Raw genomic sequence first — 22,615 nt, 5'->3', positions numbered from 1 at the left:
TCTAGGGCTCATGCGGCCGGTCGCGTACCGGACCCGGGTGCTGGGTTCGGGGCGTGACACTGATATGATTAAGTTATTCGTATGCAACATCAAAAAGTTCGCATGGTGTGCAATTTATATTGTGGAGAGCGGTACAATTCTGAAAGGCTGCCACATCCGACTAATCAAAAAGTTCGCATGATGAGCATTGCATGCCATGTACGACGTACGCTGCCTTTTGCATGCCATACATCATTTCCTATTTAATAGCTGTTTGTCTCTGTAATCTCATGACGTGACGAATATCCAGAGTTGTACACAGTTGAGGATCATGAAAATTGTCACCATCAATACATATATAGGAGTTTTTTTTTTTTTTTTTGAAAAATAGGAAGAGGAGGAAAGAATCCACCTGAGTAGCAGCTCTCATTAACTCCTTTCACCAAAAAATATTCAATACGGGTCGTAAGTTTACGTATGCCCTCTTCGATCCATGGATTACTCCATGTGTGAATACGTCACTCCAGCACCACCTCAGTGCCAGTTGGACCAAATAGCAGTCTCACCGAGCGTATCCGAAGCAGGGGGATCCGTTCTCTAGCACTTAAGCATTCCATCACAATGTCAGAGCTTGTGAATTCTTCCGCCCATTTGAACAGGATATGGGATGCTTCTCTTCATTGATCAAGCTTAACCCAGTATGCTACAAAGATGTCCGCAAAGGATTTTTAACCTTTGAGCTCACCCCATAAAATGCTTAGGTGTTCCTTTGAGCTCACCCTACGAAGATGCCAGACCTACGGAGCTGCCTCCAAAGAACTTTTTACCTTTGAGCTCACCCTATAGAATGCTTAGGTGTTCCTTTGATTGTATCATGAAGTTTTGTTGCAATGTATCCTTTCAGTCCACCATCACATCCACAATGCAGCCATGCACTGCACACAGGAAACCAGAGTCCTTTGGGCCCAAGGAAACCACCAAAGTTGGGAATGCTTTAAAAGTACCCACAAGGTGAGATTTGTTTCTGAGAATTGGAGAGAAGGTCGTTATTGTCATCTCATTATCATTCATCATCATCCCTAATGGTATTAGCAGTGCTGGTGGTAGGAAAGGAGGAAGAGGAGGGCAATGAGTCCACAATGATGCTAGTTTCAAGTCCACAGAGAAAATAAATGAGAAATTAAAATTAAATTTAAATAAGAAATTAAAAAATGCACCTAAGTGTAGTATTTGGAATGCCAAGGTATTTTTGTTACAGAAAATCTTGAAATAACATTAGAAATGATAGATAGGAATTCTTGTCTAACATAGAGAATTTACAAAGGCAAATGACAAACACTATTGCTATTTTTCTTATTATTATTATATTTGTTATCACTAGTTCTAGTAACAGTAGTGGTAGGAGAATGAGATCTTTGAGGCTCCGAAAGAATGGTAGGAGATTATGGCGATGCCATCATGCCATAGTTTGAACCTCAGGCCACTCTTATGTGGTCAAGGAATGCTAACAAACTAAAATAATCTTAGTTAGCACTGCTACTAGATATTTTTATTATTATTAAAAAAAATTAACTTTTACAAATCAAGAAGAACTAAATATCTTTAGAAAACAAAACAGATCAACTTTGGAATTCTTTGCAGGTCCAACATCATGATCTGAAAATTGATAACTTCATTAATACTCTGATATATATTTTTTTAAGAAATTCACGTTGGGCTTTTGCCCAATTTAATTATTTCTCAGAAAGAAAAATAAAAAAAAACTTTATCATAAATCTTTTGTATCATTTTTTTCCAAAACAAATCTTTTATAATTTTATATCACCTTCTCATGAATGAATCTGGCCCATGTCTCCTCAATGTACTCAACAATGACGAGCGACTCGGCCATTGGCTTCTTGGTAACAAACAGCTTCACTTCCTCAGCCATTTATCTTGCTGGTCTGCCTCTTGTCTCTTGATTGGCCTTTTATACTGTATATATGGAGTACAATATCTAAAAATATTTGGTTATTCAGTCAACGCTCGTAGGTTAAGCCCTCCTGTATAGAATTATGATGTTTTGGTTTTGATAAAGAGTGCTGCTAATTCTATGGGACTTCTCTACATGGCAACCTAATGTTACAATTATATATTTCAAGTTGAAGGTGTGGATATCTTTTTTTAACCAATGCTTGGTTTTGGTGAACATTGTTCCTTACATTGAGGCCCTTCTAAACAATTTTTTAGCACAAATTGTTTTTTGTAACGACATCGTCACTATCGCAAGGTCTTCGATGGGGACATGGTTTACCTAGCTCACTATTGTAACCCGAGATTTCTGGTCCTACATGCATAGTAAGCCCGTGCCAATGTGGGATCAATTGCATCTGTTCTAATTTAACTAGGACTGACTTAATACCAGGATATATTTATCTTGAATTTTGGGTAGCGTTGTATCATCTAGATAACATATTATTGAGTGCCAATTTATTCAACAACAACAACAACAACAATAAAATTGTAGTTATGAGTTTTACAGAGCCAATCATCATCCAACATCTACTAGAAAGCATACCAAACTGACCTAAATGTTACATTCTCCATTATACTCATCCTGGTTCGAACTTTATTGATACTGTATGCTGAATGCTTGCACCGTTCCATCAATTCTGACGAGCTTTGGTAGCTGACATAGCTTCTTTCATAGCTTGGAAGTGGGAGAGCAGTTCGTCCTTGGGGGGTAAGCATTCCTTCACAGCATCAGAGCTCATGAACTCGTTGGCCCACTTGAACAGGATGGGATGCTTTTCTACATTGAACAAGCTTATTCCTGCTACCTCCTGAAGTACTTCAGTCCAATAAGATAAAAAGTTGGCTGCAATGTCCACAAGACCTATGGAATTACCTCCAAAGAACTTCTTGCCATCAAGCTCGCGCTCTAATATGCTTAGGTTTTCATTTGTTTCTTCCATGAGTTTTTGTTGCATCTCTCCTTCGCTCCATAATGACTTCCACATTATTGGCATGCACTGCTCGCATGAAGCCACCAAAACTTAATATATCCACCAGGAATAAGAAATTAACTCAAAACATACTGAAACTTAGATTTGAAGCATTCTACTTGGATCACTCAGGTGAGATGAAATTAGAATAGCCGGTAAAGTAATTAGGCTCAGCCTTAACCACTGAGCTTTACAAAATCATCTTCAAAGCAGGAATTATGTTGGCAATGGAGTATTTATCTACACAACTTAAAATCATCGACAAACTTGATTAAATGACAAGAGGCAAAGAACAAGTTGGATGCTTGTGACACTAAGAAGCTGATTACTTCACCTTCTCATCGACGAACTTGGTCCAAAAGCGCGCCATGGCCCTTCGGTGAGGATCCTGGGGCAGCATGGGGTTTCCTCGCCATGTCTCCTCGATATATTCAAGGACAACAAGGGACTCAGCAATTGGCCTTCCGCCATGGACGAGCACAGGGACCTTCTTGTGGACCGGGTTATACTCAAGCAGCAACGAGCTTTTGTTGGAAAGATCCTCCTCTATGTACTCATAGGGGACACCCTTCAGCCTTAGAGCAATCCCTACTCGGCAGCTGAAGGGGCTGGTCCAATGACCAAACACCTTTACTTCCTCCGCCATTTTGCTTGCTTCGTTTGCACCTCCAAATTGGTTGGGCTTTATGGGACCTGTGAAGTAGTCCTTAAGGTCTGTTTCCAATTCTTTTTAGAAGGCTTCTCAGTTGCTTCCATTGTGATTTGTTGAGTAGATTATTTAGGTTAGTTGATGACCGACTACTTAAATATGGTAATTTGGAACATGCCAAGTTTGAATTTCTCCATCCGTTTGGTTTACCAGTTATATTATATTAGAGTAGATAAGGTTGCAATCTACTAATGATAACATTTAACCGGGGTCATTCAACAGATCATTGGCATAATATGCAGTTAGGTGCAACAAAAAGCAGAGCTCATTGGCTGGCTATTCTTGCACTGGCCCAGGTCTGATTATTATCTAGCTTTTCATCGAGCTGGTCCAATCCCAATCATGCCCAAGTTGATCCTTATGCAACTTTGGGTTAAATTGAACCCTATGAGTCCAATGCGAATATTAGAAACCTCGAGCCAACCTAGCAAACTAGCAGGTTCGGCCGATTAGGTTCAGGCTGACCATAATGCATATTGCAGATCTCATCGAACCTGGAGATTCAAATCCCCATTCTACAAGAATGACTTCTATTCTTTTGGTTTGACATGGATAAAATAGGTTTATTAGAAGCATCTAAACATCATATTGAATTGCAATTTATCCTACGTTACCTAGTTTGTTGGTGTGCTTGGTACAGATTCTACCTCAATCATACCCAAGTTGATCCTCACTTGACTCTAGGTCAAATTGATCCCTCCAAAATGACTACTCAAAACCTCGAGCCAACCTAGCAAACTACCAAGCTCGATCGATTAGGTTCAGGTTAAGCATGACCTTATTAATATATGTATGTATGTATGTATGTATGCATCAGTGGCGCATTGATTCTTGATTGTTCGAGTATCATAGAAGTAATCTTATACAACAAGCTAAAGCGGGCATAACTAGAAAACCCAACAGCTAGAAGGGGCTCAACAACTCCACTCATCTACTAGTGAATGAACTCTAGCATCCAAGAGACTCAAAGCCGGCAACCAAAGAAATATTCCTTCCACATCCTCTTCAAGCAACTCGAGCAAAAAGAAGAGCATTCTATTCCAGCATCAACTGTGAAAAAATAAATAAAGCCGAGAATAAACTAGTACAGCAGCATCTAATACTTAATCCAAGTTCCCATATGAATCGCATGGATTGGATAAACCGTCATGGAACCATCAAATTGACGGCCATGATCAATCCACACCAAACCCATTTGTGTAAGAATGACATGATTCCCATCTCCTGGATTACGAAGGCCGGAAGCCTGGAGAAGAGCCCGAATACTACGTGGCCCGCCGGCTGGCACGTCTTCCTCATTTTAGCCTCATTTCTCTCGCGTCTTATAACGTCTCTCTCCCTTCCTTCTAACCCCTCCTTATCTTTCCACAAACGAGGGAAAAAAATGCCAACTTTTCCCCGTGTTTCTCCTGGGAGATGGCGAGAGAGAGCCTCGAGAGGTCTCATCTCGGCTCTCAGTCTCTTAGTTTTCGCCTTCTTGGATCTTGTGGACTTCGTTCTGTGCTTCTTCTTTAGGTTTGTTGATGGAGTTCTTGAGGGGAATCCCATCCCATGCTACTGCTGGAACAGAAGAGAGAAACAGGGAAGTCCGGATGGGGTGGGAGAAGAGGAGGAGGTCTCAGAAACATTGTATGGGAGGAGGAATCTTTTCAGGGAAATTGGCCTTGTTAGTTATGGGGGAAGGAGCGGTGAAAAGGAAGGAAAAGGAGCTTCAAGGTCCACACGCCGATGGTCCGACTGTGGTTGTGAGTCGTGTATCTCGTGGCAGGGGAAGGAAGAGGAGAAGCTTTACTTGATGGTGAGAGAGCCATCTCAAGGTATGTGGATGCTTTAATTTTGGAAAATAAGTTTTATTTTTCCCTTGTTTGAAGATGTTGTACTGCTCGGTTTTGGAATTTGGAGTTTAACTTCATAGATCAATTTTCAGTGATAAATGGTAGTTCAATGCATCAGCAGTTCTCAATACTGTGGTCAATGTAGTGTAGTCAAATTGTACTTCTTTTAATTCGTTTCTTTTCTTTTTGTTAGGATAATGTTGCTTGATCTAAATACCTGCAATAATTTTACCTCAAAAAAAGATAACTACATAGTTTATTATGGTTATATGTAAATTTTATATGCATTATTAATACCATAAAGAAGCATTACTGGGATTTCAATTCTTTTCTCTCTCCATTTACTCTATACCCAACTCTTTTGTGGTTTGAGAGACGTTTGAATTTTTAGTGGATTATTTTTTATCAAATATAATTTGATTGACAAAAAGCAATGGAAGCATTAATAGGAATTGAGTTTTGTTTGACAAGCCGCTTGACATTTTTGCCTATTTTTCTACTATCGTCTTCAACCTTGATATGTGCCTATGTGTTTATAATAGGAAAGAAGGAACCAAGGATTCCACAAGATTCATTAGCAAGATAAAGTACAAGAGCACGATGAAAAATTTATATTGGAAATATGATTTGAATTGCTTATGCTGTTCATAGCACTCATATGCTTTATATACAACTTAACTCCCTGATATAGTAAAATACAACAATAAAATTTCATGATTATGAAAAAGATACCAGGAATCAGATATACTATAATATAATAGCAAAATTTTATGATTCAATATAAATACTAAATTTGAATATGACAATCAGATTTCATAATTTTTGAAGATTCCATATGTCATTTTGCTGTGGTAGCATTTTAGTAGGTATTGTTTTGCACACCATGGACCCTGGATTGTGGTACCAAAATTGGGTAAGGCCATTCATGATCTTGTGGACCATAAAAATGTACCAGTTGTGTCAGAGAGCGGCATGTGTTGCTGTTGGAACTTCAGTATGCTCTATCAATAAATTAGTTAAACTCTTGGAGAAATATTTTTCTATTATTTTATGTTCTTCCATTAATTACTTTAGTCATATGCTTCTCATGGTTTCGAAATCTCTGACTTTGATTCTCATATAAGTTTTTTCTCAACTAGCGAACCCAATTTATATTGATACTTCAGTAACCTTATTTTCTGTGTTTAACAGCTAGAAATCACTGGGGGAATTCTTTTGAAAGTGTGATTTTCTTACATGGGTTCCTTTCTTCTTCGTCACTGTGGCTAGAGACAGTTTTTCCGAATCTCTCTGAAGTTGCGAAGCATAATTTTAGGGTGTTTGCAGTGGATCTCTTGGGTTTTGGTGGAAGTCCAAAGCCAACAAATTGTATGTATAGATTGAAAGAACATTTAGAAATGATTGAGAAATCTGTAGTCAAACCATTTCAGTTGAGCTCTTTTCACTTAGTTGCTCACTCAATGGGTTGTATAATCGCGTTGGCCTTAGCAGCAAAATATCCTGAATCTGTTAAATCGATCACATTGATTGCACCAGTAAGTGAACTTTTCTGTGTTGATATTGTGACAAACCTGGTCTTCCCATGCAAATGCCATTGTCTTGACTTCACTATATGAAATTTTAATTTCACCAAACTAAAAAAAGAACATTAAACTTATGATGATCTGTTGCCATGGTGCGTGGATACAGCCATACTTTTCTTCAACTGAAGTGAGAGCAAGTCACACTGCCTTGAACAGACTAGCTGAAAGGAAAATTTGGCCGCCGTTGCTCTTCGGGTCTGCAATTATGTCATGGTATGAACATTTGGGTAGAACTGTTTGCTTCATTTATTGCAGAAATCATGCCATGTGGGAATGGATTTTGAAGCTACTCACATGGAGAAGGTAATAAATTTGAGTTTCATTAATCCAATACACATACCTTCATGAGTTTGCATACGAGATTCTGAAAAGTTTTGCTTCTTTAATTGCTTAAATTGCCTTCTTTTGCCCCTTCTCCTGGAAAAAAATGATAATTTTAGACTGACAAATACTAAATACTATGAATGTTTCTTTGTAGGGATCTGAACTTCATGATTACAGATTTAACAAAGCATACCCATCACTCAGCTTGGCACACCATGCACAATGTGATTTGTGGAGCGATGAAGTTAATGGATAAGCACTTGGAAGTTGTGAATGAAGTAGGAATTTCAGTGAAAATAATTCAAGGAGACAGAGATCAGGTGGTTCCTCTGGAATGTAGCTACAGTATGAAATCGAAACTTCCCCTTGCAGACCTCAAGATCATTGCTAATGCTGACCACAACACTGTGATGGTAGGCAGGGAAAAGGATTTCACAAGGGAACTAGAACAAATTTGGTTCACTTCCATAGAAAGCAAGTTGTCATGAAGATGTGCTGCCGAATTCTTTGATACTTTGTACTAAATGGATTCACCAACATGCCTCATTTGGGTCAATAAAAATTCCTATACAACCCTGAGCTTGACATGATTGGCTGGGCTACTAGCTTGTACTGTTGGCATTGCTTGTTCATTATGTGAATGCATTTTAGATGATTTCATTCAATTTATATTTTAATCGGAAATTGTTGCATTCTACCAACTGCATTTGACAAGTTGATGCTGACCTTTGTCTTTGAGGTCTTGTCGCCCCCAAGCGTTCGACTCAAAGCAAACGCCCTTCTCCTTTCGAATTAATTGAAACGGCAGAGACAGCACAATATATCTAGAGCAGTCCATACCAATACCACCAGTTGACTCGTTCTCCATGCCTCAGTTTCTCGGCCATACCTACAAACGAAAGTACGGACTACACGATTTTATTGGCAGTACCTTCATCTTAGCCCTATATATTTTTAAATTTTAAATTCCAAATTTTAAAAAGAATGAAGCAGGAAAGGTTGGATAGGCTGACAAATGCCGCAATCACAAGAATTTCAGGCGAAGGAGATCCATCCAAAAGGTGTATTTAAATAAACCATCACGAGAATTGCAGTATCTGGTCAATGGGTCAATATAACTAAGTCAGCAATCTGCTTCAGCCCGAAGACCAGATCAGTTATGATGACCTCTATATTAAAAATTTTGAGGGTGGGAGAACAGGAGGGCATGCTGAGCTATCTGGGGGTGCTACTCTCTGGGCGCCGCTTGAGGAGCAGGGATTGCTCTTTCCTTGAGTTTAACATCAGGCACAGGCTGGAGGGTTGGCAGATGCATTCACTGTCCATGATGGATAGGATCACCTTAGTGTGGTCTGTCTTTTCCTCGATTCCTATCTACTTACTATCTAACTCTTTCACTCTGGTTGTGCTGGTGAGGACTCTTGAGCAGATTTTAGGGACTTTATCTGGGGGAGGGACAGAGGTAGAGGAGGCATCCATCTGTTGGCATGAGAGGTTGTTTGTCAGCCGATCAGGTATGGGGGTTTGGGGGTGCAGTCCTTAGTGGCGAGACGGGAGGCTTTAGCGGCTCGACACGCAGCTAGATTCGTGTTAGAGCCTGATGGTATGTGGTCCTCCCTGCTGAGGGCCAAATATGATGTTTTGGTCCCTGAAGCTCGAGCTGGCCGGCATCACTCATCGGTATAGAGGGAGATTTGTGCTAGAGCCGCACTAGTGCTCCCGGAGATCAGATGAGCCATTGGAGATGGTCGGTTCATTAATGTGCTAGAGGATACCTGGGTGACTGAGCAGCCGATCGGTTAGCTGCCGACTATAAGATTAGCGATCTGATGGACCCTGGTGTGAGTCGCTGGCGGGAGGGGTTGATTCGGGAGGCTTTTGGGGAGCAATTGGCAGAGATGGTCTTGGCCTTACTGGCTCCTTCCCGGGAGAGGTCAGATAGGATGGTTTGGATGCCGACAGGGCGGTCGCAGATGCGAGCCAGAGATCTTCAGACATTGGTGAGTAGAGAGCCAGCTCGGAGGATAGAGGGTGGTTGGATTTGGAGGTTGAGGATCCACCCACGTGTGGCACTTTTTCTCTGGAAAGTGGCATGAGGTTGCCTACCGACCAGGTCTTTGTTAGTCCGGCGAGGGATGAGAATCACTCAGTGCTGCGAGGTGTGTACTGATACCGAAGAGACTATTGATCACGTCCTCTTGCGGTGTCTTAGGGCCAGGGACATATGGTGCATGTCACCTATTTCTCTTCCCCACTCGGTGGAGTGTGCACAGGATTTGATTCATCAACTGAAAGCTTCCATGCAGAGTCCTAGGACTATGGAGATGGAGATACTATGGGCATACTTGGCTTATTATATATGGTTGGATAGGAATGCCAGCCTGTTTGAGGGCAGGAGGTTACCCCTGAGGATGGTGGTGGATAGAGTTATGCTTCATGTAGGAGAGATCACCTCGATTACCACCGTGTTCACTTCTGAAATGGCCAGAGACATCTGGGGCACTCGATCTGCTGTCTCAGCGCCCACATTTGCCTTTATTTTCTGGGTGCCCCCACCCCTTGGTCATCTCAAGATAAATTTCGACGGTAGTATGTCGGTGGATTGGATGTCGAGAGGGGTTGTATTTGTGATCAGAGACCACCTCGGCAGAATGATAGCAGCGGGTGGCTGTCGTACGTCCGATCTTACTGCAGTTGGGGCGGAGCTACGGGCAGCCTAGAAGGGTATCTTCTTTGCGAGACGGGTACTTAGTGCTGGCGCATATGTCTCAAGGGGGACTCTTTAGTGGTGATTAACTGGGTGCGGGGGGGATAGATATGGTGATGGTCACCCTGTTATCCGTGATACTCACAGACTGGTCTAGGAGCTGAGCTCTTTTCATGCACTTCATATGTTCCGGAAGGCGAACAGTGCCGCAGACTGGGTCGCCTCATTTGTGCCTGACATTCTAGAGAGATCATATGGACATCCACAAAGGACATTCCTCCTCCCTTGTACTCTTTACTTTTCTTTGATTTGGCAAGGTATACTCACGTTAGAACTATATGAAATACCGCTTTTACCAAAAAGGGGAAAAAAAAACCTTTGATATGCTCAACAGCAAAAGTAAACAAAAATAGTCGGCAAACATGCGCCCTGAAATCAGCAAATTATGGCCGTAATTCAGGAACCAGTCAGGGGAACATCCGCGACTCCTGTCTCAACACCGGAGATCCAATTAACATTTCAACAAGAAGAAAATACCTTTTCTTTTTAGCCCCAGGTAAAATCTTCTTTTGGTAAGACAAAAATAATAATTACAATAATATTTCCAGGTAACTTGTTCCATATAGAACTTGACACAAAGTTCACCATTTGGTTCGATAAATCCGGAACCAGACTACAGCAGTTTATTTTGTGCATCTAGAAAGCCTCAATGCTGAGCGAACGGTGGCAAATAGAGAGGGAGATTGCATAATGATGAGGAAAGAGGACGTTTTGTTTCACTTTCAACTTGATACCGGTATTGCATACGTCGCCACAAAGTAATACAGCTTCTCCCTTCTTTCGGCAAGCTTGGGACCAAACGACGAAGTTATTGTAAAACCCATAATAAATGGGCGAGGCCGAGACGGATTAAGCAAGAAGGGATGACTAAAAAATTAAGAAGCATCACTTAGAAGATGAAGACCAGAAGAGAGATGGTATCTATGAAGTACTGGTTTTGTTTAGGCCGTGGGTTTCTCCTCCTTGAGGGGCTTCACGACCTCCCAGGTGAAGTCGGGGTCGACCCTGCCGAAATGCCCGTAAGCCGCTGTCTTCAGGAACCTGCCGTTGCCGCCCCTCTTCAGGTCGAGGTTGATGATGATCATTCCAGGCCTGAAATCAAAATTCTCCTTCACAATCTTCAAGATCTCCTTATCCGGAATCTTGCCCGTGCCATAGGTGTCCACAAACACCGAGAGAGGCTCCGGCACACCAATGGCGTAAGACACCTGCACAATGCAACGGCGAGCGAGCCCATTGGCAACAATGCTCTTGGCCGCCTGCCTCGCAACGTAGGCACCGCTCCGGTCGACCTTGGTGGGATCCTTGCCGGAGAAGGCGCCGCCACCGTGGGCTCCCCAGCCACCGTAAGTATCGATGATGATCTTGCGGCCGGTGAGCCCTGCATCGCCATGAGGTCCACCTATGACGAAACGGCCGGACGGGTTGAGGTGGAAGATGGTCTTCTCGTCGAGGTACCGTTCGGGGATGACGGGCTTGATGACATGCTCTTTGAGATCCGCAGCAATCTCGTCGTTGGTAACAGTCTCGTCATGCTGGGTCGAGATGAGGACGGTGTGGACGCGGATAGGGATCATGGCGCCATGGTCGTTGCGGTACTCGACGGTCACCTGAGTCTTCCCGTCGGGCCTCAGCCAGGGGCAGGTGCCGTTCTTGCGGACCTCGGTGAGGCGGGCGCCGAGCTTGGTGGCGAGGACGTGGCTGAGGGGCATCAACTCCGGGGTCTCGTCGGTCGCATAGCCAAACATGTGGCCCTGATCGCCGGCGCCAATCTCCTCAGGGCGCTTGGTGAAGTGCCCATGAACGCCCTGGGCGATGTCAGGAGACTGCTGCTCGATGTTGACGAGCACCTTGCAGTGATCGGCATCAAGGCCGACGTCGTCGGACGTGAACCCGATGGCTCGGCAGGTGTCGCGGACAATCTTCTCATAGTCGACGTTCGCCTTGGTGGTGATCTCCCCAAAGACCATGACCATGTTCGTCTTCGTGCAGGTCTCGCAAGCGACCTTGCTGTCGGGATCCTGCTCAAGGCAGGCATCGAGCACGGCATCCGAGATCTGGTCGCAGAGCTTGTCGGGGTGTCCCTCGTTCACAGATTCGGAGGTGAAAAGGAAGGTGTCGGTGCTGGCCATCTGCAAATTAAAAGATCATATCAGTATCATCCAGGGACACAATTAATCACCAGAACACCAATTGCCCCATCTATCGTGGTTCGGTTATCGTAGATTAAATGGACCACAAGATTAAATATATAGACAAAGAAACACAGACATACCACTACTGTATCCATTTTCACTCATTTTCCTAAGTACTTCAATGACATCCTTTGGTAGCCAGTGTCGGTGCATCTTGGACATATATCTAATTAACGATCCAATTTAGACTAAAATACGAGATAAATATGCCGGAATTAGTGCACACGACAGAAGTCTAGAATGATTCGCAGCAAGTAGTTCATCCACCAGGATATGGGGGGAATAAAGCAGAGTATAAACCCGATAAGATCCTTTAACAAAGCTGCTTCCACTAGAAGATTAGTGGGGCAGAAAGCAACCAATTAAAACCAGGAATCAGAATCGCATAATATGGAAAAGTAGATGGCGGATCTATGTCAGAAGAATCTCTGCCCTTGCAGAGGGAAAAAAAGAAATAGATACAAATTTTAAAGCAGCATCGTACAGTGGAAGCTTGAGCAGATCTAACAGCCAAAAGGTAACAAAAAGCAAACAGGAGTGATGCGCGTATAAGTTCATAAGAATGAATCGAATAAAGGTACGTGCATCTATCTAGCCAGTGGGCAGATCCGATTGGAACAAACTCGAGCATGCATGAGACTTGTTCAACCTCAAGTTTGCTGATATAATGGACAAAAAAAAGCTTTAAAAGCATATCACGACTTGCAAGCAGCTCTGACATCTAAAAATTTCAACCCTGAACATTTAATTGAACAGCATAATTGCAAAAACGAATCTAATAGCTTATAATTACTTGAAAGTGGGACAGAATTACATCCAGCAAAATTAGCAACTGTGCCCGCAATCTACCACAAATTCATCAAAATCCAAATGAGCCCGAGAGAGGAGCTATCAAATCATTTCACGCGAATCAAGAAAAGCTCTAGTAAACTAATATAACAGGAAACCATCCAAATCCAGCCATTTCCAGACAACGAAAAACTGAAAGCAACTAAACGGAACAGACTAAGGTTTTTCAAGGTAAAATACACAAGAGAGCGCGAAGAAATAACAGAGTAGCACTAAAACAAGTAAATGCACCAGATCCAGCCATTTCGAGTGAAAAAAAAATCCAAAAATTAGTCAGAAACCGAAAAAACCCAAAAAAATAAAAAACCATAGAGTCGTCCCCGATCCAGTAGAAAAGAGCACAAAACTGAATTAAATTCAAGGCAAAAAATCAAATAACAGAACTCATTCTCCATGACCTAAAGAAAAAAGAGGAACGACGAGATCACACCTCTGGGGTAAGATGCGAGAAGAATCCTTGGCGCTTTGTTCTCGGCCTCCGAGTGGACACGGGAGTTGGGGAGGAGGAACCCCCAATTTATAGGCGAAGCCCGAACGACGCGCTTTGGACTGCTGCTTCCGAGCGAGATCCAGATCTGACCGCCCGCGGTTCCACGGGCCGCGCGATCTCGTACCCAGCGGCAGCCCCTTTTTTTTTTTTTTTGCTGAAAGCGGCAGCCCCTTAATCGGGAGTCGGTGGCGGACAACGACTCCCAGCTGCCCGGGGCCACCGGCTGGATCCCGCCACTCACCAACCGCGCCGGGCCCCACGAAGCCCGAACCGGCTCGGACCCGGCTTGGCTTCAAGGGCTCCAACTCGCCAGCTGGCTGGCAATCAATTGGGCTCCACCTAGTAAGATCCTGCCGGTAGCCTGTTGGTAGATATAAGCGTGCAAATAGGTCGGGTTGACCCTGACCCGATCCGACCCGATCCATTTTGGAAGACCCATGAGGCCGGATCGGATTCTAAAATTGGATATATTCTATTTTTCAGATCGAGTCTGGGTATAATGAATTCAGATCCGACCCGATCTGACCCATTTGATATTTTGGTAATTTTGGATTTTCAATTATATGATCTGATCCGAATCTGTAAAATTATTTGGGTTCACGGGCCGCAGCATGCGGAAGCGCAAACACAAATTCTAAAGTCATGGATGGGTTGATCCGAACTGGACCCAACCCGGATCCAAACCGAATCTGAATTTTTTAGGTTCGGTTCAGATTATACATGAACCCGATATACATGAACCCGACCCAAATAATCCATTAGGTCAAAAATTGTAGTGGTGGATCCGATCCAATTCGATCTGATTTTCTATTGGATTGGATCTAGGTTTAAAATTAGGACCCAAATAAAAACCGAGATTGTGACCCTACCCAGCCCTACCCATTTATACCCCTAGGTGGATGTCACGATGCTGGAACCTTCCCATCATATTTCTATTTATTCTCGTTGCTTGTAGCCTATACGTTGACGTCACCATGCTGCAACCTTCCCATCATATTCCTATTTATTCTCAAAATAATAATAATAATAATAAAGAAACCTTACTACTGGTTAGCTCATTTTGGATTTCTTTGCCATTCCCTTGCCGAGTTAAAGAACTACATATAGGGGTGGATCATTGTTTCAATGGACAAGCCAGGCCTTCAAACTTCAGACACCTGTAACTGAGATTATACATGGGGGGTTGGTAAGGGTTGGTAGGGTTAGGTGTGGCAAGAGAATATGACATGTAATAAAAATCTCATATAAATGAGATTGGTCAAGTTTCTGATGTAATGATTGCAATAACCAATATGCCTCTCATTTTAAAGGTTGTTATTATTCAATATTTTTATAAGTTTAGATTTAGTAAATGAGAACTAATCTGTTGGATCTTCTGTTGTGTAATCTCGGAGGTTGGTTTGCTTCTTTTTTTTTCAGAACAGGGTATGATCTCATGGATCTCGCCCACCAATTCCATACCTTCCCTCTTGAACGGGCCACTCTACTGAGCCACAACGGGCGCTTTCGGTTCATCATCCACTATGTTATTAGGAATACTCATTTAGATTTTATGGTAGGTCAGCAAGCAATTAAAAGCAAGTAAGCAACCAATGAGTTGATTAGACTATGTTAGGTAAGACTCCAAATTTGAGCTCGATTTACGCGTGCCAACCTACTTGTGGCTAATGTAGACACGGCAATCTTGTCTCATTATATTTTCTTTTTCCCTCGAGGGTCATTATTCACTAAAAGAAGTCACTGAAGTTACTTGTGTTGATATATGAAACTAGGATAGGTATTATCTTCATTCCATTAATTTAGTTGGACTTCCACCTATTCTAACTCTTAAAAGAAACAAAAAAAAAATCTATTTCTAAAGCATTTCATTTATTATTACCCGGATCATGACCATTCTGCAAATTCTCCTTCTTTTAAACCAATCACATATCAAGCGTGCCAAGTACAAAGAAAAATATTACTTTTTTGAGTGATTATTTGGGTAGAAATGGTACAACCAGGGCTCACCACAATGGTCATATTTATCTGCTTCGCAACTAGAGTTTTGGATTTATCTGAAAACCGCTACAACGTATTCCAGTCGCAATTTCCTTCAGCCTAAGGCATGAGCAAGAATCTTTCTTGTAGAATTCCAGCATTTATATTAAGGTTATTGATATAAAGATAATCATAAATATCTATATTGTATCTCATATGTTACATTTGTTTTCAGTACATAAACCAAATTTTTCATGTGCGGTCGTATATTTAACTTGCTCTCATGGATCTCAAGTTCAGTTAAGATATATAATCACTGCCATCTAAAAAAATTGATTTGCTGTACTTATTTAAAATTAACTATTATCTTAAAAATTAATTACAATCGTGAAAATTAATTATATAAATTAATATATATATATATATAGAGAGAGAGAGAGTGTGTAAGGCCTGACATCTCCATCAGACTAAGAATTCAAATTCATATAGTTCACATAGATTATGGACCGAGTCGATACCATTTGTAATAATCTAAAACCTCATTCAAAATGGCTAAACAGAAGGTATTATTTGAATTTCTTAATTCTGTATAAGTACTCAATATCTATTCAGTGAATAAGTAATATAGAACTAAATATACTGTATAATTTTTACATAGAAAATCATACAATAGGACGTACAGTGATGGAGGGGGAGTGGATTTGGCTGTTTCTAACCCGGTACATCGTGACGTTGCTGAAGCAGGAACAAAGAGGAAGAGAACTAGAGAGATCTTGACCTCATTGCTCCCAGCATGTTGTTGCATGGAGACGTCGTCCTATCCAAGTGTAAACGCCTCATATATCTAGGTTGAAGAATCAATAAAATAGATATAATGGAAAGCCAAAATGAAGTGTGTATAAGAACCTACCAGGATTGTACTTCCCAAACACTACATCAGCAATCGGTTGACCTCCTTCTTCACCAGGATATATATCCAGCCGATATAATGGCGTCAACATCTTCCTCATTAGGTTCTAGATTAACACCGCCTGCTGAGAGGACAACTAGAACGACAGCTCCCTTGGCAGCGCTCGAGACTTTGCCTTATGAGCATGTTTTGGTATCCAGGGAGTTCAAGCAGCAAAAATCAAGATTTCTGATGGTTATCGTTTCTGATCTACATCCCACACTGTTCCGGTGTTAATCTCGCAGTCTTCAAGGTCATGATTCAAAAATAAATTATTAAATGGATCGGATCTATCATGGATCTAGATGAAATGAATCCATCTAAATTCTTCTAGAATAATTTTATTAGATCTAGGGTGATCTGATTTACGAGACCATACCCCCTAGCATGGAAAATACCCGGGCCATTCCTCCGTAGCGGTAGATTCGCATTAAACGCGCTCAGCCAAGTTCCCACGACGCGAGTGGGCTGATGGTTTGGCCCCACTGGGTCATCCTTCCATCAGGAAATGTTCAATGCAGGCTGCAAATTTCTGCGTACCCTCCTTGACCCATAGGTTTTCCCCACTGGATGTTTTAGTGGAAGTGCCACTGGGCATGGGGCATCCAATTTTCACATTTAATCGACGTTCGTGCATTTCGAATCTAAAGGTATGGTAAAAAAGTAAATCATATTAGAAGGCAATTAGTTTTAGGATGCCTTCTTAATAGCACCGCCACTTCAGTTTGCAGCTGGGCGCAAATTAATTGCCCTCTTGAAGAGAACAACAAATACACTCCAGGCCTCTATGCTATAAGATGGGATGGGAGGGTAGTAGCAACATCGAGTTAGAGAAGCGAACATGGAGAAGTAGACCAAGACAATGGTGCTGATCCTTCTTGCCACCTCGGTTGGGGTTCTTGAAGGAAGAAATATCAAGAGCGAGCCCAGACCAGCTCAGCCTCAGCCCATCCCTGGAGCCTATGGAGGCTTCTTTGGCAACCCCAGCTTTGGTGGAGGCTCAGGCCTCGAACCTGGGTTTGGGCTCGGACAACCAGACTATGGCGGTGCCTTCCCGGGCTTCGGTGATGTGCCAGGGCTTCCCCAAGGTGGGCTTGCAGGGGGCAACGCGGGTGTACCATGATCAAATGGCTACACGAGGAAGCTATGAACTGTTTTAGGTTGTGTTCGTGTGCTTAGGCTACGTCTTGCGTCTCTATCTGATTCGTGACGGTCATGAAGTCATGGAGCTCTAAGTTAGCTCTGTTCTAATATTTAGTGTGCTCTGTACGAGCTCCCACCCTCTAGAACCTGCTAGTGTTGCAGCCAAACTGGGGTTCTCTCTCGTGTGCTTAGGCTACGTCTTGCGTATCTTCTGGAGCTCTAATTTAGTTCTGTTCTAATATTTAGTGTGCTCTGTATGTACTTCTACCTTCTCGAACTTGCTAGTGTTGCAGCCAAAGTGGAGCTACTACGGTCTACGGATAATAACTGAATTTCCTGCCAACTAATCGGTGATGGTAAAAGATTTTATGCGCGCCTGTTGGATTTTCTTCGTAGTTCCTATAAAAATTGTGTGCTTGTCAAATGTGCTGCTTTGATACCATGTTAAAATGATCACTTGTTCTAAAATAAATTTATTTATATATTTTATATTTTTTATCAGGTAGAAGATTATATACGTCAGCCACTAGGTCATTCCAGCAACAGCATGCGCACACCACTTATAGGCGTCAGGAAGATGTTCCCCGCTAAAACGTCATTTATAGGGAAAAGTTTCAATGAAATCTAAGAGTTCCCCATCACTATCAATCATACAGCGCCATAATTTCATATCCAGTTTATGCCATTAAAATGACAGATCACAGGGCTAAAGCATAAGAATTAGACCAGCTAATGTTCCAACGATAGCAGCATTCCGGTAGTCAAGAAAGAATAGTACCTTGCAATAAAGTCGCGCGCACACAGTTGTTCTAACCTTTTCCCGTTTGACAGACAACTTTAACCATCAGTGTTTGTGCTGAGGCCAAAGCAAGGTTGAAGTATAGTACGAATATGATAAATGCAATTATTATGCCATAACGCGTTAAGAAATTAATAGATAGATATAAAGTTACTGGCCTTCTGTAACCATTTAATTGCAGCCATTCGGAAGTATCTCTGTGCAAATGGGATATATAAATCCAGACCATTGTGACAATAACAACAATGAGAATGTCTTCATGTCATATGTAAATTATCTTCAATTATCAAAATTATGTAGGCTGAAAATTTAAAATATATAAATAAATCCATCTCATCCTACCAACTTAAGTTTTTGGGACAAGTGGTGATTTTAAGAGCAAAGGTCCGACCCACCCATTAAATAAAAATATGCCACATATGAGTAGAAGTGAAAGAAAATATAAAATATATAAATAAATCTACTTCATCCTATCAGTTTAAGCTTTTAGGACAAGTGGTGATTTTAACATGGTATCAGAAGAGGGGTTTAATAGGATACAGCTGTGTGGCACACAATACCGTGCACCAGCCTTCAACTCTAACCCCATACAATATCAACAATATGGTATGTCGATGATGCAAACTGGTGCTCAGTTTGTTGGACTGATAAAACAAACTGGTGCCAAGCTTGGTGATCTTGAAAAACAGACAACCAAAAACTATCGCCATCAAGAAAATTTCAGGCTTCTGCAGAAACAAATGAAATTGTAGTAATAGACATCACTTTAAGGGATCCTTCTGAGAGTTGGCAAACAGTCTCTGTACACCCCCATTCCGCCAAACGCCTCTTACTGCAAAACCATCAGAGGGTTTGTGAGTAGACACCCTTTCTCTGCGCTCAGGGCTAGCATTTGAACGACCAAGGTCAAGAAGCACTGCTGCAGCTGAACCATCACCGAAACGGACTCTATGGAATTTCGAAGTCTTCCGACGTTGTTTACTGCTTCCTCCATCTCCAGATTTCTGATTAGAGTTGGTACTGTTTGCAAGAGAATTTCTATTGCCACTTTAGCCGGCCAAATTCATGTCAACAGAATTTGAACTAATGTAAGCTTCGCCAACTAATAATTGCTGTTTACTCTTGGCTGCTCGGCAACCATCTTCGATCCCGACAAAAACCTCCACCTCTTCCTCCCGAGGCTTTTGACTTGACTGCAGCTTTCTGACAGTGCTTAAAAGGCTATTTGCTAATGCATCTTTTGCACTAGTATTTTCTGCATGATCTTGCATCTTATCAAATACCTACCCTTTAGTCTAACCTATGCATACTTTACAAAGGTATTAGAAAATCTCGAGTGAAGAGGACAATACGAGTGCTAACCATCAGCAAGGAAAAGAAATTGCAAACACACATGATGTGTCAGCAAGAAAAAGAATGTCATATATGCATCAACTTCTTATGCTAGAAATTGGCCAGAATTCGATAGAACTATATTAAATTTTACTTAAAAATTAAAGAACTTAGGGAGACTCGACCACTGTCATCAGTTGGATCCGAGGGATCCTAGGGGCGACGGTTCCGTCCACCCTTTTGTTGCGAGACATCTGGGCTATGGTGAGGGATGACGGAACCTTTCAAGCCAAGCATATGTTTCATAAAGTTAATGAGGCTGCAGATTGGGTGGCTATTTATGTAGCCAGCCATTCCAGTAGCACCCTGTAGGCTAATGATAGGGAGTTGCCCTAGGCACTCCGAGGCATTTTATTTTTTTGACTTTATTGGGTGCATCTGTACTCATCAGGTATGATCCATCAGCAAAAAAAAAAAATAATCAAAGGACCTAATTACAGATTTTTTAACTATAAGAATTATTTAAAAATATTTGTAAATCATGGAGGACTTAAAGTATAATTTATCCAAATATTTAATGAAAAATGCGCATGAATTGCATATGCCTAGTACTTGTATTTGAACGACTTTATTTTGTTCTTCACATGCCCACCTATGTAGCATCAATAATTTCTATAAAAAGATCATCCAGCCCATTGCATCTTCTTTGACACACATGGCCTGTTAGATCTTAAATATGCATCACTCTCCTACTGGAACTCTGCATAGGATTGGAATCCTCCCCGAGTCCCACTTTAAAAGCCAATTATCAACCTTTACATCCTTGTTAACCCCAATGATGAGAACAACTCTTTCTAAAATGGTAATCGAGTAAAATATGGAGAGAATAAAAAAAAGGATAAATTATGGACGAGCAAAAAAGAGTTTATTTTCTTTTTTTATTTATTTTTTTATTTACATATATATACCCTTCTAAGTTTTGGATATTGCATGTAAACTCCATAAATTTATATTTTATATCGATGCCATTTTAAATACTTTAATACATAAATGCCTCATTAGCTACTGATGATAACCAATAGCTTAATCCAATGTTACAATTATTTAACCGTAGTTAACCACACTTAAAATATATCCTAAAAAAAAAATCTCAATAGATCTTTTCTTCTTTCTACATACCAACAAGCCCATGGTTGAAATTTGGATAGCCCCTTAGAAGATTAAAGGTTGGGTGGACCGATAGGCCTGATTTATACAAGATATTCCTGCAGAGAAATCCAACCAAGCCTGAAGAAGAATTTTTTGTCAATAGGGTTGTAACCAAGGCAATTGAGGATTGACCCAATTGCACGTATCGTAGGAGTACAATGGTCTTCAGAAATTATAACATATCTATGTCATCTTGAGCTGGTTCTCTGGAACTATGAAAAACTTAAAAACAAAATCTTTTTTTCAAGGTGTTTGATGTAATTATCTTTTTCTAGGTCAGCCCCGATGCCTGGTCGACCAACTCCTAGTTTGACAAATTGGCTCCCAATTCTGGCCCGGTGCGTTGCAATGAGAGCGCTGACAAGAAGATAGCCTGCTAAATGGACAGGGCACAATAACACAAACGCCGTGTCTTTGCTCTTCTACGAGGGGACCACTGGAAGGCCCAGTTATAACTGTAGGGTGTGATTCTGGGTGTCGCTGAGTTGGTGCATTGCTATTTCTCGGAAAGAAACACACACGACGTCCAATGCACGGAGGAGGGCACGTTGGCCGAGGAAAGCACGCGGCGACGGCGAGCTGCTCCTCACGTGACCCGCTGTCTTCCGGACGCCAGTTTTTTAAATTTCTGTGCGGAATTTGGCTCTGCTGCGACGGTTGCTCCACGAAGGAACGTGTTTGGCCAACTGGATGACGGTAAAACAAAAACGGACGGCTGGGATGTATTCAGAAGATGACGTGGCCAATGCCGGCAGATATTTTCTCGGCTTATCGATTATCCGACGTCCGGAAATACAATTCTCCTGGATGCACCACGTGTACGGTGGAGGAGAAGGCCACACGGATGGACTTGTGCTCGAAAGCAACGTACACTGTACAGTCGAACATGGACCCACCAGACGGTGCATCTATGAACTTGGGATGCAAGTAATCGTAATCCTGCAGGCAAGGGTCAAAAAGCCTGGATAACTTTATCGCGTCGATAACAATATTTTTACCTCGTGGATTTCGTAATTTTCTTGCGGATAAGTTCTTGTATAGAGTTTTCTTTTGCAACTAGACCTTGGATGAAGCTTACAGAAAGAATTCAGACAAAAAACTGCCTATAAACTAAGGTTTATGCGTTCTTGATTGCGACGCTTCTCAATAATCATTGAACCATGGTTATTATTATTTTTTATTTTATTCGTTTAACTCTATTGACCGTTAAATGTAGTAACGGGTCATTAGCCTGCACTCACGAGGTCCACCAGCTTTTTTTTGTCTTCAGAGGACCACAAGTTCAACTTTCTTTATTATATTCATCCTATTTTGAACAGCATAAATGTTCCAATAAATTCTGCACCCCTGCAAGTAATCTTCTTCCCCTAAAAGTCACCACCCTCTATATTTCTTCAAAACCAACTTTAATAGCAACGTATTTGATAGAGGAGTGTATGGTAGAGCATGCTTCATCGAGAACCATCATTGCTCCTCCATCACGGTAGGTGG

At 41.7% G+C, this 22,615-nt stretch overlaps 3 protein-coding genes across 3 annotated transcripts; 1 reads left to right on the top strand and 2 right to left on the bottom strand.

Moving 5' to 3' along the window:
* Positions 1-2,446: 2,446 nt before the first annotated feature.
* On the bottom strand, positions 2,447-3,657 carry LOC103701047 (probable glutathione S-transferase). Its single transcript, XM_008782985.3, has 2 exons — positions 3,298-3,657; positions 2,447-2,990 (listed from the first exon to the last, which is right to left on the bottom strand). The coding sequence occupies exons 1-2, from the start codon at positions 3,607-3,609 to the stop codon at positions 2,625-2,627; spliced, it is 678 nt and encodes a 225-aa protein (XP_008781207.2). The 5' UTR covers positions 3,610-3,657; the 3' UTR covers positions 2,447-2,624.
* Positions 3,658-5,014: 1,357 nt separating this feature from the next.
* LOC103701145 (probable lysophospholipase BODYGUARD 4) lies at positions 5,015-8,115 on the top strand. Its single transcript, XM_017841335.3, has 4 exons — positions 5,015-5,489; positions 6,699-7,042; positions 7,197-7,393; positions 7,569-8,115. Exons 1-4 carry the CDS (start codon positions 5,057-5,059, stop codon positions 7,900-7,902), a joined length of 1,308 nt encoding a protein of 435 aa, XP_017696824.2. The 5' UTR covers positions 5,015-5,056; the 3' UTR covers positions 7,903-8,115.
* Positions 8,116-10,646: 2,531 nt separating this feature from the next.
* On the bottom strand, positions 10,647-13,764 carry LOC103701045 (S-adenosylmethionine synthase). The gene is made up of 2 exons (XM_008782983.4): positions 13,656-13,764; positions 10,647-12,313 (listed from the first exon to the last, which is right to left on the bottom strand). The coding sequence occupies exon 2, from the start codon at positions 12,311-12,313 to the stop codon at positions 11,123-11,125; it is 1,191 nt and encodes a 396-aa protein (XP_008781205.1). The 5' UTR covers positions 13,656-13,764; the 3' UTR covers positions 10,647-11,122.
* Positions 13,765-22,615: the final 8,851 nt, after the last annotated feature.

The sequence above is a fragment of the Phoenix dactylifera genome, chromosome 3 (assembly GCF_009389715.1).
Source record: "Phoenix dactylifera cultivar Barhee BC4 chromosome 3, palm_55x_up_171113_PBpolish2nd_filt_p, whole genome shotgun sequence".
NCBI lineage: Eukaryota > Viridiplantae > Streptophyta > Magnoliopsida > Arecales > Arecaceae > Phoenix > Phoenix dactylifera.
The sequence above is the reverse complement of the archived record's forward strand: the minus strand, read 5'-3'. Positions and strand labels throughout refer to the sequence as shown.

Excerpts from the sequence above, each read along its gene's own strand:
- LOC103701145 (XM_017841335.3), top strand. The coding sequence starts at position 5,057 with ATGCCAACTTTTCCCCGTGTTTCTCCTGGGAGATGGCGAGAGAGAGCC. Across the intron at positions 5,490-6,698 it reads GGTGAGAGAGCCATCTCAAG|CTAGAAATCACTGGGGGAAT; the intron begins GTATGTGGATGC and ends TGTGTTTAACAG. Across the intron at positions 7,394-7,568 it reads AAGCTACTCACATGGAGAAG|GGATCTGAACTTCATGATTA; the intron begins GTAATAAATTTG and ends GTTTCTTTGTAG.
- LOC103701047 (XM_008782985.3), bottom strand. The coding sequence starts at position 3,609 with ATGGCGGAGGAAGTAAAGGTGTTTGGTCATTGGACCAGCCCCTTCAGC. Across the intron at positions 2,991-3,297 it reads CCAAGTTCGTCGATGAGAAG|TGCATGCCAATAATGTGGAA; the intron begins GTGAAGTAATCA and ends TCATGCGAGCAG.
- LOC103701045 (XM_008782983.4), bottom strand. The coding sequence starts at position 12,313 with ATGGCCAGCACCGACACCTTCCTTTTCACCTCCGAATCTGTGAACGAG.